We start from the raw sequence: 20,154 nt of genomic DNA on the forward strand, positions 1-20,154 counted from the left end.
GTGTTGATCTACATAGGCAGAGATACGCTCTGTGGGGGCTTGGTTACCAGCTACAATGGGGCGGCCGGGATGGTTGGGTTTATGAATTTTGGGAAGAAGGTAGAAGGTAGGGGTGCGGGGTGTCGGTGGGGTCAGGAGGTTGATGGAGTCAGGTGAAAGGTTTTGTAGGGGGCCTAAGGTTCTGAGGATTCCTTGAAGCTCCGCCTGGACATCAGGAATGGGATTACCTTGGTAAACTTTGTATGTGGTGTTGTCTGAAAGCTGACGCAGTCCCTCAGCCACATACTCCCGACGATCAAGTACCACGGTCGTGGAACCCTTGTCCGCCGGAAGAATGACGATGGATCGGTCAGCCTTCAGATCACGGATAGCTTGGGCTTCAGCAGTGGTGATGTTGGGAGTAGGATTAAGGTTTTTTAAGAAGGATTGAGAGGCAAGGCTGGAAGTCAGAGATTCCTGGAAGGTTTGGAGAGGGTGATTTTGAGGAAGAGGAGGTGGGTCCCGCTGTGACAGAGGACGGAACTGTTCCAGGCAGGGTTCAATTTGGATAGTGTCCTGGGGAGTTGGATCATTAGGAGTAGGGTTAGGATCATTTTTCTTCGTGGCAAAGTGATACTTCCAGCAGAGAGTACGAGTGTAGGACAGTAAATCTTTGACGAGGGCTGTTTGGTTGAATCTGGGAGTGGGGCTGAAGGTGAGGCCTTTGGATAGGACAGAGGTTTCGGATTGGGAGAGAGGTTTGGAGGAAAGGTTAACTACTGAATTAGGGTGTTGTGGTTCCAGATTGCGTTGATTGGAATTTTGAGGTTTTGGAGGGAGTGGAGGTGGAAGTGGGAGATTGAGTAGATGGGAGAGACTGGGTTTGTGTGCAATGAGAGGAGGTTGAGGTTTGCTGGAAAGGTTGTGAAGGGTGAGTGAGTTGCCTTTCCGGAGGTGGGAAACCAGGAGATTGGATAGTTTTTTGAGGTGGAGGGTGGCATGCTGTTCTAATTTGCGGTTGGCCTGTAGGAGGATGCTCTGAACAGCCGGTGTGGATGTGGGAGAGGAAAGATTGAGGACTTTTATTAAGGATAGGAGTTGACGGGTGTGTTCGTTGGCTGAGTTGATGTGTAGGTGAAGGATTAGGTGGGTGAGGGCAATGGATTGTTCAGTTTGGAACTGGTACAGGGACTGATGGAAAGAAGGGTTGCAGCCAGAGATGGGAACTTTAAGTGTGAGACCTTTGGGGGTAATGCCAAATGTCAGACAAGCCTGAGAAAATAAAATATGGGAGCATAATCTGGCTAGGGCGAAGGCATGTTTGCGGAGGGAATGTAAATAAAACTTAATGGGGTCGTTGTGGGGGTGTTGTGAGGGTGACATGGTATTAGAAGGTGGAAAGTGTAACATGAGGTTGATATGAAAATGAAAGATAAAAATATATGGGGAGAGATAAAGGTGAACTAGAAAGCAACTGGAGATCTGGTATGAAAAAAGGCAAAAAAGTGTTGGTTAAGTTGATCCTGTGGTGAACTTGGGTTGGTAGACAGCGATGTGCATAAAGGTTAGGTGGTTGTGTTGCCGCTAAAACACGTTAAAGGATGGAGAAATTTGGGAAAATTTCCAAAGAAACATGTAAATGTATTAAAAGGAGTGGTATTGTGGTGAAAGATTACGAAAATGGGGCTAACAATTGTCTGACGAAGAAATAATGACGTTAAAACCTGTGGGGAGCGGCTAAAAATGATCAGTGATGTGCAAAAAACGGAAGTGGAAATAAAGTGAAAGTTATTAGAACTAGCCAAAATGGTTGTTTGTTGGTAATGAGGATCACCCTGTGGCTAAACATGCCTTGGTGCACGGCCAGCACATCTTGGCACAGTGTTACACCGTCCGGGTTATCTGGATACTTCCCACCAACACCAACCTATCCGAACTCCGGAGATGGGAACTTGCTCTTCAGTATATCCTCTCTTCCCGTTACCCACCAGGCCTCAATCTCCGCTAATTTCAAGTTGCCGCCACTCATACCTGTCATACAACAACATCTTTGCCTCTGCACTTGCGCCTCGACTGACATCTCTGTCCAAACTCTTTGTCTTTAAATATGTCTGCTTGTGTCTGTATATGTGTGGATGGATATGTGTGTGTGTGCGAGTGTATACCCGTCCTTTTTTCCCCCTAAGGTAAGTCTTTCCGCTCCTGGGATTGGAATGACTCCTTACCCTCTCCCTTAAAACCCACATCCTTTCGTCTTTCCCTCTCCTTCCCTCTTTCCTGATGAGGCAACAGTTTGTTGCGAAAGCTTGAATTTTGTGTGTATGTTTGTGTTTGTTTGTGTGTCTGTCGACCTGCCAGCACTTTCATGTGGTGGTAAGTCACATCATCTTTGTTTTTAGATATATTTTTCCTACGTGGAATGTTTCCACGACATTATGGTCGCTAATACCTTCTTCTAGATTAACTTCCTCCAAAAGATCAGGTCTGTTTGTCACCAAGATATCTAACATGTTCCCATCTCGAGTTGCTTTTATAACCAATTGCTCAAGCTTTTATGTTAAGAGCACTCTTAGAATAACTCCACAAGAGTCTTTGCCTCTGCCCCCTGTGATAAACATGTAATTTTCCGAGTCAATGGATGCCAGATTAAAGTCTCCACTTATAACTAATGGATAATTTGGATATTTATTTCCTGTGTACTCAAGACTTTCCCTGAAATGTTCTGCGACATTTGTTGCGGATGCTGGTGGTCTATAAAAATATCCCAATACAATGGTCACTTCTTCTCTGATTGACAGCTTTATCCAAATTATTTCACATTCCGACCCAGTATCGATCTCAACTGTGTTTAAACAGCTTTTAACTGCAATGAACACACCACCTCCCATAGCATCAGTCCTATTCTTCTTAAACATTGTCCAATCAGAGTTCAAAATTTGACTGCTATTTATGTCTGGTTTCAACCAGCTTTTAGAACCTACTACAGTATTGGCATTACTACTGTTTATTTCGGATAATAACTCGGGGATCTTGCTATGCACTCTTCGACAATTTACTAACATGAGATTTAGCATATTTAAATCCTTTGGAATGACCTGTTTAGGCGAACTAATAATTTTTACAGTTGGCACACACACATATCATTGTCATGAACTAGTAATTTTGTTTCCCGAACGGAGGAACCTAATCTAAAAATCGCCCATGTGCACGCTAAGAGTGCTGTGCTACCCATGTAGCTGCTTCCTGTGTGTAGTGCACCCCTGATCTGTCGAGGTGTGTCCTACCACCTTCCACCGCGTAATGTAGGTCGAGAAATCTACAACCATTTTCATCACAGACTCGACATAGCCTCTGGTTTAGATTCTCCACTCAACTCGAAACCAGAGGACCCCGGTCCACCCAGGGTATGATGATGCAAGTCATCAGCTTGGCTTCCACTTCTCGAGAGATGGAGGCTGCCTTCGCCAATTTAGCCATCCATCAAAAGGACCCAAGGATTTCCTCGGAACCCCAACAACTGGCATTTTTGGTGCCAACATGTACAACAGTTTTCAGCTGGCTGCACCCTGCACGCTCGATAGCTGCTGGAAGAGCCTCTTCCACATCCTGGACAAGGCCCCTGGCAAGCAAACTGAGTGAACGTTGGACTTCTAGTATAAGTGGAGAGGGTAGCATATAAGGCCATGAAAATGTTGAATGAATGCAACACAATAAGAATGAATGAAATTGAAGTGTATCAAAGTTGAAGAATGGATCAACTGTTGTGAAAAGCTTTTGCTGGACTATAAAGTAGCAGAATAAAAGTTCCCATTAATAAGTACATTTTATATCCATGAAGTATCCATGAAATAATTGGAAGAAGTTGTAAGAAAAGCTGAAAATCCAAAGCAACTGGACTTGAGGGTTTTCTCCTCATACAAATGTGCTGCACCCATGGAGTTCCCTAAGTCCAGAAAAACCTAAATAGTTTCTGTTTTCAAAAAGGAGAAAGAATCAACCCTTCCCTCAAACAGTATGTGCACATTGTGCACTACAGGTTTAAAAATTACACTGAATACAATGACAAAGGGTTAAATTGTCAAAGAATAGATGGAATTTAGAGTAATAAAATTGTGCTTAAATGCAGTTGTTACTTTGGAATCATAATGGCTCAATGGTGAAGTGCAGGACTGTGGATGGAAAGATCTTGAGTTTTATTGCTGGTCAGTACTAGGTTTTTTTACCTGTGACATATCACTTCTTTCACCTCTGACAAAGTTCATTAATATGAAAAATTTTGAGTTTCCAAATCCACGCTAAACTGTAGGACCCCTATAAGAGGCTGAGTAAGTCAGTTCCAAACTTGGAGGAAGGCAAGGGCATACCCCTCATCCAGTAGAAGCATGCTTAGTAGAGGAATTCAGACCAATCTTCAGGTTGATGACTGACTTGCTTTGTTTTGGAATGTGTAGTACATAAACATTAATGCATCTAACGTCGCAGTTGTTGAATAATAATAATAATAAATGGAAAAATGCTTTTCGTACATATCTGTTTGCAGCACTTAAAAATCTCATATCATAGCACATTGATAATTTAAGATGCGAATGACAGCAACAGAGAATTTACAACAAAGAAGTAAGACGAGGTTACTGTGCATCCCATACAACATGTTAATATTGACATGGATGACATTTTGAGGGAGTAGAAACACAATAACAGAAACATTGCGTCTTAACGCTGATACGATGATAACCACTGCTGGTGACATGATTATTATGTGAAGCACTGAGAACAAGTTTGCAAACAGCAACATACCAATTACGCCTAATTGGACACAATTTTGGACTGGTAATACATAGAAAGATCCAGGTTAAAGATAAAGTTAAGCATCTAAATTGTTGTCGAAAATTATGCTTTTGAAGAAATGTCCTATTTCTTGGTTGCCATTCTTCAATAGAGGTACTGACGCCATTACAAAATACTCTTTTGTTGTGCCCATCTGCGACTCAGCATCTCTGTTATATAATGAGTAGCAACTTTCCTTTTCCTAATATTGTTACAGTCAATCCTGGATTTTCCATTGTTTAAATTTTGTGCAACATTGACATCACTGCACGTAATTTAACATATTTCATTTGAGCAGAGCTAAATAAATGAAAATTTACGTGAATGCTACATCGTCCTACATGCCTTACTGGGCAATATGGTATTTAGGTTTCCTAGACTGCCGAAGGTGAATGACAGGATGGTTTGTTTGAAATTGATGCTTCCAGTTTCTTTAACCCATCCTTGTCCATTCCATGCTTGTGTTTCATCTCTAATGACAATGCCATCATCAACATGGTGTTTAGCTCAAACCTCTCCCCTTCATTCATTGGTTTTTAGTATCACACCATAGGAGTGTTATTTAGTTTTTGAATATGAAGTCAGCGTTTATTTCTGTTTGTTGACTTAAGCATTATAATTACAATCACTGTGGCATTATAGTTGTATTAATTTGCATTTGTGTTTCAGCTGATATTTGTCAATGAATACACAATGGCAGAGGGACAGGCTTTCCATGTAAAACATTTCTGTTGCTATGAATGTGACATTCCCCTCGGAGGCATGAAATATGTTCCAGTAGATGGTCAACCAGTGTGTCTTGATTGTTTCCAAGAAAAATATGGAAAGGTAAGATGTAAAACCTTGTTGTATATTGTAAATTAGTTTTTTTTGCAAGATACTTTCAGAAACATCACCAACTATCAAATCTCAGAGTTGGTTAACATTACTATGTGGAATAACTGCGCTCTTAGTTCCAAAATATACTACGTTAATTATAAAATCATTCTCGATTATGACTATCTCATGTCATTTTGTAGTCACCACCACCACCAAAATCATCATCATTATTTAATAGCTCCGTTTTCCTGTGTTCTGTGTACAAGCCTTCACCCTGTCTTCCTTCTTGCTGCAGTATGATCTCCCTACCTTCCAAATCCTACATCTTTGTTCACTTCAGCTATTTTATTCAGTATTCAGTCTCACATTAACATTCCACAGTTTAAACACTGTTTTCTTTTTCTATAGAATCAAGGCTTTTCACTTCTCTGCTGAAATTTGATTTGATGTTCATAATTCTTAACATTGCATACAGCAATTCTTACTGCCATGGGGTCAAATACCAGTACTGCCAGTATATAAAATTTAAGTGAAATAATTATTACCGAGCGAGATGGCGCAGTGGTTAGCACACTGGACTCGCATTCGGGAGGACGACGGTTCAATCCCGTCTCCGGCCATCCTGATTTAGGTTTTCCGTGATTTCCCTAAATCGCTTCAGGCAAATGCCGGGATGGTTCCTTTGAAAGGGCACGGCCGATTTCCTTCCCCATCCTTCCCTCACCCGAGCTTGCGCTCCGTCTCTAATGACCTCGTTGTCGACGGGACGTTAAACACTAATCTCCTCCTGGAATAATTATTTCTAGCTTTCAGAACTATTAGTTCCTTCATCAGGGAGAAAGGAGGATAGATTGGGGAAGGTTAGAGTGGAGAACCAGATCAGAGCCCCCAGGATGAGAGGGACCCACTTACACTGAGATCAAGGGAAAACAATTATTAATGGGAATGAGTAAGAGAGAGTTGGAGCCAAAGGCAGTGTGTTGGTAAGCACTTGCCCAGCTTCATCCCAGTGGTAACACAAGGATAGAGAATGAAGATGGATATTGGAAGATAAATTAGTAGTGAAATTAGTTGTGCATGTGTGTGTTGATGGGGGGTGGGGAAGAAGGATCTTGCATCCGTGTGGGGGGGGAAGAAGATGAAAAAGGAATAAAGAAAATATCCAGGTTTCCTCCCTACCGCCATCCCCTCCCCACTCTCTTCGATTTGTCCCTGTTTCCTTTTCTACTTAGTTCTTAACTGCAGTACTCATAGCTCTTCCTCTGTCCATCTTTATTTTTCACTCTATCCTTATATCCTCTCTTGACTGAAACTGGAACAGTGAGTACTTCCACTGACCTCCAGCTCTCTTTGGTATCTCCTGAAGTGTCCTTCCACAAGCTCACTCAGTACGAAAAGGCTTGAAATAGATGTAAAACAAGAATCACTTTATTCTGAACAATTGTTTCTAGAATTTAATGACAAGTAGTCACACTGTTAGTGTAGAGTTTGAACAGAACAAATTCAAAGTTCAGATGAACGAAATCAGGCTGTCCATAAATATGACCACAAAAGTCAATGAACTGGTGAACACTAAAGTCTCGCTCCTTGGGTCCTGCGATGTTATGGTCAGTAAATATGGCTCGTTGTAGATCAAGTGGTGTGGCCATGCGGTTCTAGGCGTGTCAGTCTGGAACCGCGTGACCGCTACGGTCGCAGGTTCGAATCCTGCCTCAGGCATGGATGTGTGTGATGTCCTTAGGTTAGTTTGGTTTAAGTAGTTCTAAGTTCTAGGGGACTGATGACCACAGATGTTGAGTCCCATAGTGCTCAGAGCCGTTTGAACCATTTGTAGATCAAGTGGCTGCTTATAGAGTCTTTGAAGGCAGAAGTGCCCAGGATAGTGTCAGTGAACTGTTAAGAGACCCAGTCTGGATGCTGTGGTCCACGGAGGCCCAGGTCAGTGAGGCGGAAGCTTGCTGTTGTCCAGCTGGCTCCTTTTAGTGATGGTGCAGGCAAAGTCGTCCAGAGTTGGCAACTTGAACTCGGTTGTGGTTTGATGGCTGAATCCACCAGATTGGTTTTGGTGTCTGAATTGCCATGCTGTGCCCATGCGGTGTCCTAAATGCTGTGCTGGCAGAGGAATATGGCGTACACTACGTGTGGATATGTGACATTGTGGTCACAAGTAGTGTCATGATTGCCATGCCTCCTATTGGCGATATGGGTGCGATCTGTTGGCAAAGCAGGCACTGCTGGTTTCAGCGGAAGCTGCCAGAGATGCCTGTGGATACATGCTGGTGTTAATGTTGTCATTCAGGAATGTTTGTTACATTCTCAAAGGTATAGCATCACCAGCCCAGTACTTTGGCAACCTGCTAGTGTGTCCTGTTAAATTGGTGTGCTACATGTCTGGGAACAGCACTTCCCCCTTCATTTTTGTTATCCCCAATACAGGTGGGTGCACCTCATCCATGGGTCCAAATGATCTGCCCTTCTTTCTAACCTTCCATCGTATTCCTATTTCCTCATTGAGAAAGAAACTATTAGTTCCAAAAGCGAGGAATGGTTATTCACTTTTAAATGTGTCTGGTGGCAGTACAGTAATTTCACCTCCCGGTGGTGAGATCTGATGAGCCACTCTGTCTCCTGGTAATTTTATAGCTTTCTCATGTGTGGTTTTCATTTCATACAATAGCACACTCCTTTTTAACATTGTTATAATCATTTGGATACTTATATTTAAAATATACATACAATGTTTGTGAAAAAATTGAATGTCAAGCTTAAAATGCATGACAAAGAATGGGAAGTTTGTGACAAAATAACAGTATGAATATTAGTGTGGATTGCTAACTACCACATAGGTGTTCAATAGCAGACACATATTTAACAGTTGACTGTTAGATTTTAGCTATCGGACAAATCTTTCATTGGATGGAGCAAAACACACACACACACACACACAAAGTGCTTACGCATGCGCAGCCACTGTTGGTTCTGTGCACTGCAGCTCCACTGCGGCAATTAGCATTCTTAACTTGCATGGGCATTAGGGTTTCAGAAGAACCATGGGGGAGGGAGGGAGGACAGAGAGGACTACCTGGGTAAGGGTGGGAGAAGAAGGTGCAGGGATGATCCATGGGATGGTGGACTGCTAGGTGTACCATTGGGAGTTCTGTGTTGGGAACTAAGGGGGAGAGGGGGGGACAGTAAAAGGGCAACATTGTGCAGATGAGCCAAAGGGAATAGAAAGCATGTTAGAGGTTGGAGTGGTGGTAGGCAAGGTGATATACACTCATGCTCATAAATTAGGGATAATTGCAGAATGTGGTGCCACACAATGTGGCAGTACACAAAACTGGTGCTAATAGCATAGGCACATGGGGACACACATGGCACAGGTCTGTAAGTCCACGGTATTGGTGATAAGTTGAGGAAACGATCCCGAAACACATGTGCTACAAAACGCCACTGTTTCCTCCGCATGTACCCCGATATCAATATGGTATATGATCGCCATGCACATGTGCACAGACCGCACAACGGGTTGGCATACTCTGGATCAGGTGGTCGAGCAGCTGCTGGGGTATATCCTCCCATTCTTGCACCAGTGCCTGTCGGAGCTCCTGAAGTGTCGTAGGGGTTTGAAGACGTGCAGCGATACGTCAACCAAGAGCATCCCAGACATGCTCGCTGGGGTTTAGGTCTGGAAAATAAGCAGGCCACTCCAATTGCCTGATATCTTCTGTTTCAATGTACTCCTCCACGATGGCAGCTCGGAGGGCCCGCGTGTTATCATCCATCAGGAGGAAGGTGGGACCCATTGCACCCCTGAAAAGGCGGACATACTGGTGCAAAATGACGTCCCGATATGCCTGACCTGTTACAGTTCCTCCGTCAAAGATATGCAGGGGTGTACATGCACCAATCATAATCCCACCCCACACCATCAAACCACAACCTCTATACAGGTCCCTTTCAAGGACATTGAGGGTTGGTATCTGGTTCCTGGTTCACGGCAGATGAAAACCTGGCGAGAATCGCTGTTCAGACTATACCTGGACTCGTCCGTGAACATAACCTCTAACCACTGTTCAAATGACCATGTACTGTGTTCTTGACACCGGGCTTTACGGGCTCTCCTGTGACCAGAGGTCAGTGGAATGCACCTTGCAGGTGTCTGGGCAAATAAACCATGTCTGTTCAGTCATCTGTAGACTGTGTGCTTGGAGACCACAGTTCCAGTGACTGCGATAAGGTCCCGAGCAAGGCTACCTGCAGTACTCCATGGCCATCTGCGGGCACTGATGGTGAGATATCAGTCTTCTTGTGGTGTTGTACACTGTGGACGTCCTGTACTGTAGTGCATGGACACGTTTCCTGTCTGCTGGAATCATTGCCATAAACTTGAGATTACACTGTGTGCCACACAGAGGGCCCGTGCTATTACCTGCTGTGCTTGACCAGCCTCCAGTCGCCCTAGTATTCTGCTCCTCATAACGTCATCAATATGTGTTCTTTGAGTCATTTTCAACACACAAGTCACCATTAGCACGTTTGAAAACGTCTGCACACTTACTCGCTGCACCGTACTCTGACAAGCACCAACACACCTCTGTGTATGTGGACTGCTGCTAGTGCCACTGTGCGATGACTGCAGGTCAAATGCACCGCATGGTCATACCCTGAGGTGATTTAAACCCGCAAACCACCCACCAGATCATTGTTTCACCATGTATCAGCATTATCCTTAATTTATGAGCATGAGTGTAGGTAGGTAGGTGGTGGACAGGAACTGTTGTTGGGAAAGATACAAATGGCATGGGCTGTGAAGTGGCCCTTCATAGTGTCAACATGTAGAACACATTTATTTGGTGCTGACATTTCTTGTTAATTTTGATTTCGAAGCCTTGATATTGGTATTTGGTTGTTCTCTCTCTTCACGTAATAATACAAGTAGCAATTCATTCTAACCATGTTGTGCAGAATCCTTTTTTTTTTAATTATAAATAAAGTGTGTGAAATAGATTTTCATTCCAGCTGTTCAACTTTAAATCTTGAGGAAAATATACTGTTGGAAGATATGGCTATGATGTGGGAATAGGGGTGTTAGCTTAATGCCCAATATTTGACTGACAATGACAATGACAATGACAACACTACATCCACATGGTTTTGTGACGGTGCTTGTGAAGATTGTTCTCGACTGTAATAGTGATATGCTAGGGACCCATATGGAATGAAATTTTCTTGTATTATGGAACACTGTATATTGTGGCATGATTGGCCTAGGCACAGACAAATGTATTAGAAAAGTGAACGTCATCTCTCAGCAAATTTACTGTCTCCCAGAGGAAATAAATGGCAAACCGACATCTACCGTTGAAACATGCAAACAAAAAATCCCAAATGTCATGTATGTTACATATGACTTTACACTTCAAAGAATATACCAATGGCCCTTTGAATTTTTTTATGTTAGATCACTTCAACACAGCTTGTTATTGCCTGAAATTTGCTTCAGGAGCCTCTCTGACAGGTACATTTTACTGACAGCACTGGGAATTTTGACTGAATTGCAGGTAAAACAGATAAAAATGTTTACTTATTGTGTGGGAGTGTACACACACACACACACACACAATGAAAATGTTACATAGTTATGAGATTTTTGAATCACTCATTCCTACATCTGATAATAGAAAAGAAAGACTTGCATAAAATTTATGAATTCACTGAATAAGCAGAATATTTGAAGGACTGTGTATCACAGGAGAGATACTAGTTTCTATTTAATTTTTGAATAGCCTTCAGTCCTCCAACAAAGTGAGCATAGCAGTGCAGGGCAAGTAAAGCATAGAATTATTGTGGTAGCAGAGAAATATACATATTCATTGTGAACTGATAGATGCCCACTCAAAAGTAGGATCTACATCATATATACATCTCCTCCTAAATCACTGGATTGCTTTCAACCAAACTTGGTACACATAACTCTTACTTTCAGGAAACAAGCCTTGTTGGGGCAAGAATCACCTAGTTCCCGTTGAGGTGAGTTTCATAGGTAGTGTACAAAGAGAGGTAGGAGAAATAAATGGATAGACAGAGAGGGGGGTGAAGAGAAGACGGACACAGGGTGAGGAGAAGATGGACACAGAGATGGGGGAGGAGGAGATGGATGGAGAGAAGAGGAGGAGGAGGAGCTGGACAGAGAGAGGGGGAAGAATGAAATGTACAGAAAGAATGAGAGGAGGTCATGTACAGAGGGAAGGGGGAGAAAATGGTCAGAGGAAGTAGGTAGATGGTTGAATGGCATGTGGAAAGAAAGGAGGGGGGTGGAGGAGGAGGAGGACAGGGATAGGGGTGAGTAGGAGATGGATCGAAAGAGGAGAAAAGTAGATGGATAAAGAGAGGGAGGAGGGGGGGCAGGTGTAGGAGGCAGATGGAAGACGGAAGAGGGTAGTGGGTGGGTTGAAAAGGGAGGGGGAGGAGTTGGACAGAGAGAGGAGGGAGGGGAAAAGAAACCAAGAAATGGTGGGAGGAGGAGTGGACAGAGATGGGGAACGGTGGAGATAGAGTGATGGAGGAGGGGAAGATGGACAGAGAGAAGGGGAAGTGTGTGTGTGTGTGTGTTTTTATATACCACATCTCCTCCCACCAACTGGTACACTTTGGTGCTATCTGAAGAGAAGCAATATGAGTAGAAGAACTATGTGTCTCATATAAGGGTGCAGGCGGAAAGGGGATTATGTAGAACCATAAATCGGGAACCTCTGGAATAGTTTCAGCTAAATTTTGTGCTTGACTCATTAGATGTATTATTTGTGTAAAAGTACTGTGAAGTTAATGTACCCTTACCACCCCAAGTGCTGAAGACTGAGAGGCCCCGACATTAAAATTATAAATGATGACTGATATTAGTATCAAATCTATAGCTTCCAGTTTCGCTATGCTCATTGATCACAGTACTGACGACATTTTACCTCTAGGAGTGGGGCATTTTTTGGGATGCAAAGACAGCAACATATCAGCGTATCTGGAAAAAATAAATTACTATGACAGTAGACATCACTAGTGCCCCTATGGCTAAGGGTGGGAGTGAAAAGGATGACATAAAAGTGTAACTCAGGAACATCTGGAAAAATTTCAACTAAATTTAGGGTATGCATGAATCAATGTATGTATAAGGAGACTGTGTGAATAAGATACCATATTTTTAATGTGGGATATTGTTTGTAAACAGAAAGAAATGTTACTTTCAGAACTCAACTTTTCATTTAAACTGTGAATATATACCATGGTGTGCAAAACTTAAGGATGAAAGCAACTTTCGCATGATGTGTGTCACTGCCAAGTAATGCACCTGGATGAAACTTGTATCATACATTGAAAGAACTGCTATAGTACAGAATGTGACAGAAGCAAATACACCGTGAGACAAACAGAAATAACACTTTTATTCAAAGACAATGCAGGTAATTACATTGGTGTCACTGTGATTTTTTGATGGTCCTTTGGATGTTATAAAAGGAAGGGTATGGTTCCTAATAGGCACAAATGTCAGTGCATCCTCTTCAACATGCTGCCATGCTGGCCACAAGATGGGTAAGGAGTTCTTGTGGTAGGGTATTTCATTCCTCCTCCAGTGCAGTTTACAACTGCTGAATGGTCGTTGGTGCACGTGGACATGCCACAGTATGTCTTATTAACATACTACTTAAATAAAATAGAAAGAAACATTCCACATGGGAAAAATATATTAAAAACAGAGATTCCATGACTTACCAAACGGGAAAGCGCTGGTAGATAGGCACAATAAAAAACACACAAACACACACACAAAATTTCGAGCTTTCGCAACCCTCGGTTGCTTCGTCAGGAAAGAGGGAAGGAGAGGGAAAGATGAAAGGATGTGGGTTTTAAGGGAGAGGGTAAGGAGTCATTCCAATCCCGGGAGCTGAAAGACTTACCTTAGGGGGAAAAAACCCACATCCTTCCCTCTTTCCCTCTCCTTCCCTCTTTCCTGATGAAGCAACCGGGGGTTGCGAAAGCTCGAAATTTTGTGTGTGTGTTTGTGTGTTTTTTATTGTGCCTATCTACCAGCGCTTTCCCATTTGGTAAGTCATGGAATCTCTGTTTTTAATATAACATACTACTTATGCGCTTGATGCGATTTAAATCAAGGGAACTGGCAGGCCAACCCATTAACTGAATATCCTCTCATTCCAAGAGCTCCTCCACTTGTGTGTGATGTGGCCTCACATGATCACCCATAAAAATGAAGTCAGGGCAAACACACCCCTGAAAAGATGCTCATAAGGAATGAGAACAGTGTCACAATAACTTGTGTGTACCATGTTCAGTGAGTTCGAAGTCAGTGTACCCACAGAACATTATGCTTTCTCACACCTAAATCACGAAAATGTCAAGTACTTTAAGAGTGCTGGAGCTCAGTTGATTTTGATGTTAGACATAGCTACCTAGGAATAATTTGTTCTTTTCACAATTGTTGGAGTACTACCTTAACATTGATTTTCAATGCATAGCATTAGTTTGAGGATGCATTCTCTTTGTGCTAAATCAGTTTGAAATCTTTGTTCACACTAATAACAATAATTTACTTGTTTCACAGAGTTGTCATGCATGTGGAAAAAAAATTGGTGCCAGTGACCAAAGAGTTAGTTGGAATGAGCTTCACTGGCATGTGTCAGGTGACTGTTTCAGTTGCTTCTCATGCCATAAATCTCTTCTGGGAGGACGTTTTGCTGTGAAGAAAAATCAGCCATTTTGTAGCAAGGAGTGTGTTTTGGCATCTGGTATCTTATAGAACTGTATGAAATGTAATCATAATTATGTATTACATTTGGGCATATTGGATGTAGCTAAGGAGAATACTTGGTATATGTGCCATATGTTATTCATTTATTTTCCATTCAACCATATCTTGGTTATGAGATTTATATTTAGGAAATGTTTGACATATAATTCAAGCATTTGAAAAGAAGCATAGTGCATTTGGAGGCATTTCTACAGTAGTAAAAAGAACAGAATAATGAGGTGAATAACACAGTTTATTCATTTTGCTTTCTCTCTCTAATAATTTGTGGATTTTATTACTTGTGACAAAATTGTATTGTTTTAAGGAAGCAACATTTAACTCATTACAGTCTTAAGTGATAATGTCATGAGTATTCAGAGTATTGTGTGTACAATAATAGGAGAATGAGTTTCATGTGTGATGCATTTGGTTTACAGTGTAGGTTTGACTTGTTTTCTCTTGATAAGAAACATTCATATGGTACTTTTCGTACTTAGTGTGATGCCACCTAACACAGGTTTAGATACGCTGCATTTGATATGACCAGTGTGAACTCGTCCACAACATTTTTCAGTGGCCTAATTTGCTTCCTACTGTGTCCCTGTAAAACAGTCTTACTAATCATTGAAGAGAAATATATGTTTTTATATCAACTTTACACTTAATATCTGCATCTACATGCTTAAAAGGTATTTTTACATGTTGTCTTAAAAGTGTCTTCTGCAGTGTACCGTGGCTGTGAAAATTAATTTTGAAGCCTATGAAATGACAGATTTCTATACTTTTTACATACATTTTAATATCACTGATGTTTGTAACAAAGTGTTAGTGTAACTGTACGTAATGATTGTCAATGGCCATTGTAATATGTGAGCATATCTTATGCAAAATATTATGACGTGCCTTTTTTATGCAGAAAACAGTCTGTTCAACATAGTGCAGAAATGATGTTCAACATAGTGCAGAAACGATTTATGTAGACTGTAAAATTAGTGAGTTGATAATTGTGCTCATACATTCATCTTATGTTCTGTGGGTTGGGTTATTGATCATTAGATTCATTTTTCAGTATGGTATTCCCCAGCCCGATGTTTTGTAAAAGGTGATATGTTGAGGTAACTTTTTCATGTATTGTAGGTACATGCAGCAGCTTTGCAGTATTATTTCTTATTCCAGTCATGCATTCATTTCTACTTGAAATATGGTGCCATAGTAATTAAATGTATTCAGAAACAGAAATACTTTACAGGCTGTAAATTTGATGGCATTTTTAGGGTATTTCTTAAGGAAGATCACAGTGTGCCTGGCCAAGATAATACTCTTTGTAAAGATTAGAGAAAATTTTACATCATTTACTGTTAAACATTGTTGCTCTCATATCATTTCATTTGTGATTGAATATTGGGAATTACTGTGAATGTTTTTGTGTTCACTTGTTTTAGCTATTGTCAGTTGTCAATCTCCTTCCTGTGAATTAAGTTTTCAGAAGATTTCACGAATTCAGGAAATATAGTATTAAAAATCAAAAAGCATAATTCACTAAGATTAAAGACTGTTAGTTACTTTATATATATAAGCCTATATTTTGCGTGAGGTTGTTCTACTGTAGACTGTTGTTCAAGATAAACAAGAGTAAATTTTAGAACTTTTATAAGTGATTAATATTTTGTATGCATTTTTAAGCATTTCAGATTTTAGAGTTTGTATTTACATTCCTATTTTATGTCACAGATTATTGATATACCCTTTTTTTGGAAATAAATTTAAATTATCAAGTATACTACTTCAGATTCATTTTTTAAATGTAATATGGTTCATGAAATTTATTCATCATGTTAATGAGAATAGTTTTGACAGACAGAGCTGCTTTTGTTACTAAATTTCATGATGTCAGAAGTATATTTTGAGTGGAGACACTTGGTAATGTGCACCTTGTAGGATTGTTACACCTTGGGTGAACTGTCTGCACCATCTGCTAGTAGTACAGTGTTGCAGAAATATTCTGTAGTATAGACGATGTCATCATAGTAATATTGTGAGAGACACAATTTTATACTATTTATGAGATACTTATATTAATGTTCAGTCTAGTTGCTAATAACTGTGCTATTAAATGTCCAGAAATCACATTTCACTCAATCAAACCGTTTTGTAATTGTTCAGCTGTCTTGCATTTTCTGTTGAGATTGCATGTCATGTCATTCTTAACGGAGAGAAATCATGGGTACACAGATACTGCATGGGGTTGTCTAGGAAGGGAAGGAGTAGGACCAAGAAAGGATTGAAAACCATTCATGACCAAATATTTATTGAACAATGTATGCTTAGAAGATCAGTTCAACCAATTAAGAAAAATTTATGTGTAAGCTTTCAACAGTTAATTAAAAACACTTTAAGAACAATAACAAGTCTCAGCAGTGATCAAATTTCATAAATGTGCACATCCCTGAACATGTGCTGCGGTGTTTACTTTTTATTCAAATAAGACTTCAATACACCATTACACTGGCATGCATCGTACCATTCAAAACATGGGAAACCCAAAATGTTATATATGGTTATGAAAATATGTATGTTCAAAGACAACAAATGAGCCTTGCACATAAGTATTGCTGTTATGGAAGCAAATACTTTCAACAACCCACATCACAGGGACAAAGAAATTTGTGGCAGTTCCTTGAGAGTCAATCGCTTATCACTAAGTTTCAATTCCTATAATGAGATACCTTGTAATCATTATGACATAGAAAATTTTTTTGGACATGTTTATGTGACAGAACAACAATGCAAAAATTTAATACAGTATCTATAGTTCAAACAGCAGCTAAACAAGAATTTGTGTCACAAACAATTTGGCAATCCACCTTGTCATATTTTCTGAGAGTCTGTTTACTGATTTACAAAACATTACTGACCAAAGGCCCACCCCCCTGGTAGCTGAGTGGTCAGTGCGACAGAATGTCAAACTTAAGGTCCCGGGTTCGATTTCCGGCTGGGTCGGAGATTTTCTGTGCTCAGGAACTGGGTGTTGTGTTGTCCTAATCATCATCATTTCATGCCCATCGACGCGTAACTTGCCAAAGTGGCGCCAAATCGAAAGACTTGCACCTGGTGAACGGTCTACCCGATGGGAGGCCCTTGTCACATGACATTTATTTTTGCTGACCAAAGAAATGAAAACTTACTAAAAATGACCTTAAAATTTACATTCAGTTCCCCAAAAGGGACACACACACACACACACACACACACACACACATTTTAAAAAATACGTAATTTTTTAAAAAACAGAGACAGGTACAATGTTCCATCAAGTAAATTTTTTGGCCATGCGAATACTGTTGATCAAGAGGCAGCGCAACTTGAGACCTCAGAATTCAACCAGCTGCCAACAGGTAGTTACTCAGCTTTAATGAGATACCTCCCAGATAATCAAGGCAATTCTGTGGATGGTGCCAGTAACTGCTAGTAATAACTGGCAAGAAAAATGATCAAGTTCAACAAGTAATCTAATCATAAATGATGATTAACCCTTCAATCATGGAACTGAACAAATTATGGCTACAATTTTAATTACACACCCACATATCAATAAAGTGGCAGAAACCAAGCCCTCCAGTATTAATAGCAAGAAAAACAGTCTGGCTTTATTACAGAACACACACGTAAATCTTTACAAGGAGATGATAAGATATAACCACCAACTGCAATTCAGTTTCAAAACAACACCCAATGGTTTAATGGTAGCAAGGGGCCACCATGCGGGATGGAAAATCAACAAGATTTGAATGGATGCACATGCTTGGCAATTGAACTTCAGTTGAACATTAGCAGAAAGTACCTGAAATACCAAGAAACTGGCATGAATCTTTTTGCTGAATTAACAAGTTAACTAGCAAGTCCACAAAGATATCACATACAAGAAGGTAAAAACACAGTATCTTAATTGCAGAAAATTACAAAGTTACGCTGGTATAAACACATGATGTAAACACATGCAGGCTTGAACTCGCACTCAACGTACCCACGATGAGGGCTTAAGCAAGCAGGAAGAATGATCTGGTATTTTTAGGGTTATAATACCCATGAAAGCAGGTAAGGTACATAAACAGACAGCGAGGCACTGGGAAAGACGGTAGAAAGAAACATTTTGCGAATCTCAAGCTGTCCTCAAATTCACTGAACAAAGGTAAGGTACCTCTGCGTAGTTCTAAGACACATGCTTCCCTCTTAACCAAGGCACGGCAGCCGCAGATTTCCACAGCAGGAATAGCTCCAGCTGCCTTGTATCATCTGGAGCCGCCAAGGTAAAAACTTATTCTTGGATACGCAACCCCAAGCAGAATACCAAAGTCCAGTCACCTGACAGAGAAATCGCATTGCCCAAATCACAATATGCTGTGCCTGAAGAGCCCTTTTCTGCTCCGTCATTAGCTGCAATTTGACTCACTCCTCACACTGCCATTTGCTTACATCGAAATGGCATACCCTATGGTATAGGCAAAGATGGCATGTGGAAGATGTATTGTGACATATCAATGTAAAAGCAATTTTCAACAAACCTCACTGGAGTGTTAGAGCAATCAATTTCACGTATTGTGAGGGAGCAGTATTTTGCTTCCTTACATAATCAATTACAACAATTAATTTGGTTGATTACATTAACATATTTGTATCATTTGGTTTCAAATGTTTGGTAAGGTTATCAGTTTATTAACTGTACTTGTAGATACTGGACAGCTTCGCATTGGCAACTGTAGTACAGCATGCTTTACAAAAGTAATTTTTGCGCTGCCTAGTATAGTGAGAGGGGCTCCAGGCTCAAGGAAGCGAAGCACTTCAAGCAAGTTGGGGAAGAGTTGGAGGGTTTTTTTTTTCCCCCCCTCAGCGGGCAAAGGGTAGAATTTTTACAACTGGCCACAAAGCTATCCTGTGGAACGGTCCAGTAAGTGCAGCCTTCTGTTATCAGGGGCCCGGGCAAAAGTTGATAGGAGGCACTAAAGAGCCATCTATCATTAATTGCCTGCAGTTGTTTTCCACTTTGTCAGAATGTATCTCCCGTTGCCACACAGGAGCTTGGGAATCAATGGTTGAGAATTCTTCCCGCACACACAACGCATAGCACTTTCCTGACACTGTTACAAGGAGGCACTGTGACTGGCAAAACCCTTCATGCAGACATCACTTTAAACTGTTTGAGGAGCTTTTTACATGTGCTGCTCAGGGCTGGCTAGTCGTTTCCTGTCTAGAAAGAATGGGAGGAAATCGGGTTGTAACGAAGACCATCATTGGCTGAGTCGAGAGTCCACATTAGTGAACTGAGGATTTCTAATATCAAGGCAGAAGGTGCTGGGGAAACTGGTGGGTGTCCAGCTGACACACATCCCTGGACAGCGTATTATTTGTTTGAGACACTACTGGGAAAGTTTCCAGCGATCACACTGTCTGAGAAAGTGTCAATTGTGTCATTTGTTGTTGTTGTTGTGATCTTCAGTCCTGAGACTGGTTTGATGCAGCTCTCCATGCTACTCTATCCTGTGCAAGCTGCTTCATCTCCCAGTACCTACTGCAACCTACATTCTTGCTTGGTGTATTCATCTCTTGGTCTCCCTCTACGATTTTTACCCTCTACGCTGCACTCCAGTACTAAATTGGTGATCCCTTGATGCCTCAGAACATGTCCTACCAACCGATCCCTCTTCTAGTCAAGTTGTGCCACAAACTTCTCT

The 20,154-nt window shown here is 41.1% G+C and overlaps 1 protein-coding gene across 5 annotated transcripts in view; it reads left to right on the plus strand.

Moving 5' to 3' along the window:
- The window catches only part of LOC126202951 (testin), a 104,534-nt gene extending 88,361 nt beyond the window's left edge, over nt 1–16,173 (plus strand). For 4 of the 5 annotated variants that reach the window (XM_049937061.1, XM_049937065.1, XM_049937064.1 and 1 more), the window contains 2 exons: nt 5,476–5,634; nt 14,240–16,173. In XM_049937061.1, coding sequence (XP_049793018.1) covers nt 5,476–5,634; nt 14,240–14,434 — 354 coding nt within the window. In that variant the 3' untranslated portion in view covers nt 14,435–16,173. The remainder of the gene's footprint in view (nt 1–5,475; nt 5,635–14,239) is intronic. The other variant, XM_049937066.1, reaches the window with a different exon arrangement.
- Nucleotides 16,174–20,154: the final 3,981 nt, after the last annotated feature.

The sequence above is a fragment of the Schistocerca nitens genome, chromosome 9 (genome assembly GCF_023898315.1).
Source record: "Schistocerca nitens isolate TAMUIC-IGC-003100 chromosome 9, iqSchNite1.1, whole genome shotgun sequence".
NCBI classification, from domain to species: Eukaryota; Metazoa; Arthropoda; class Insecta; order Orthoptera; family Acrididae; genus Schistocerca; species Schistocerca nitens.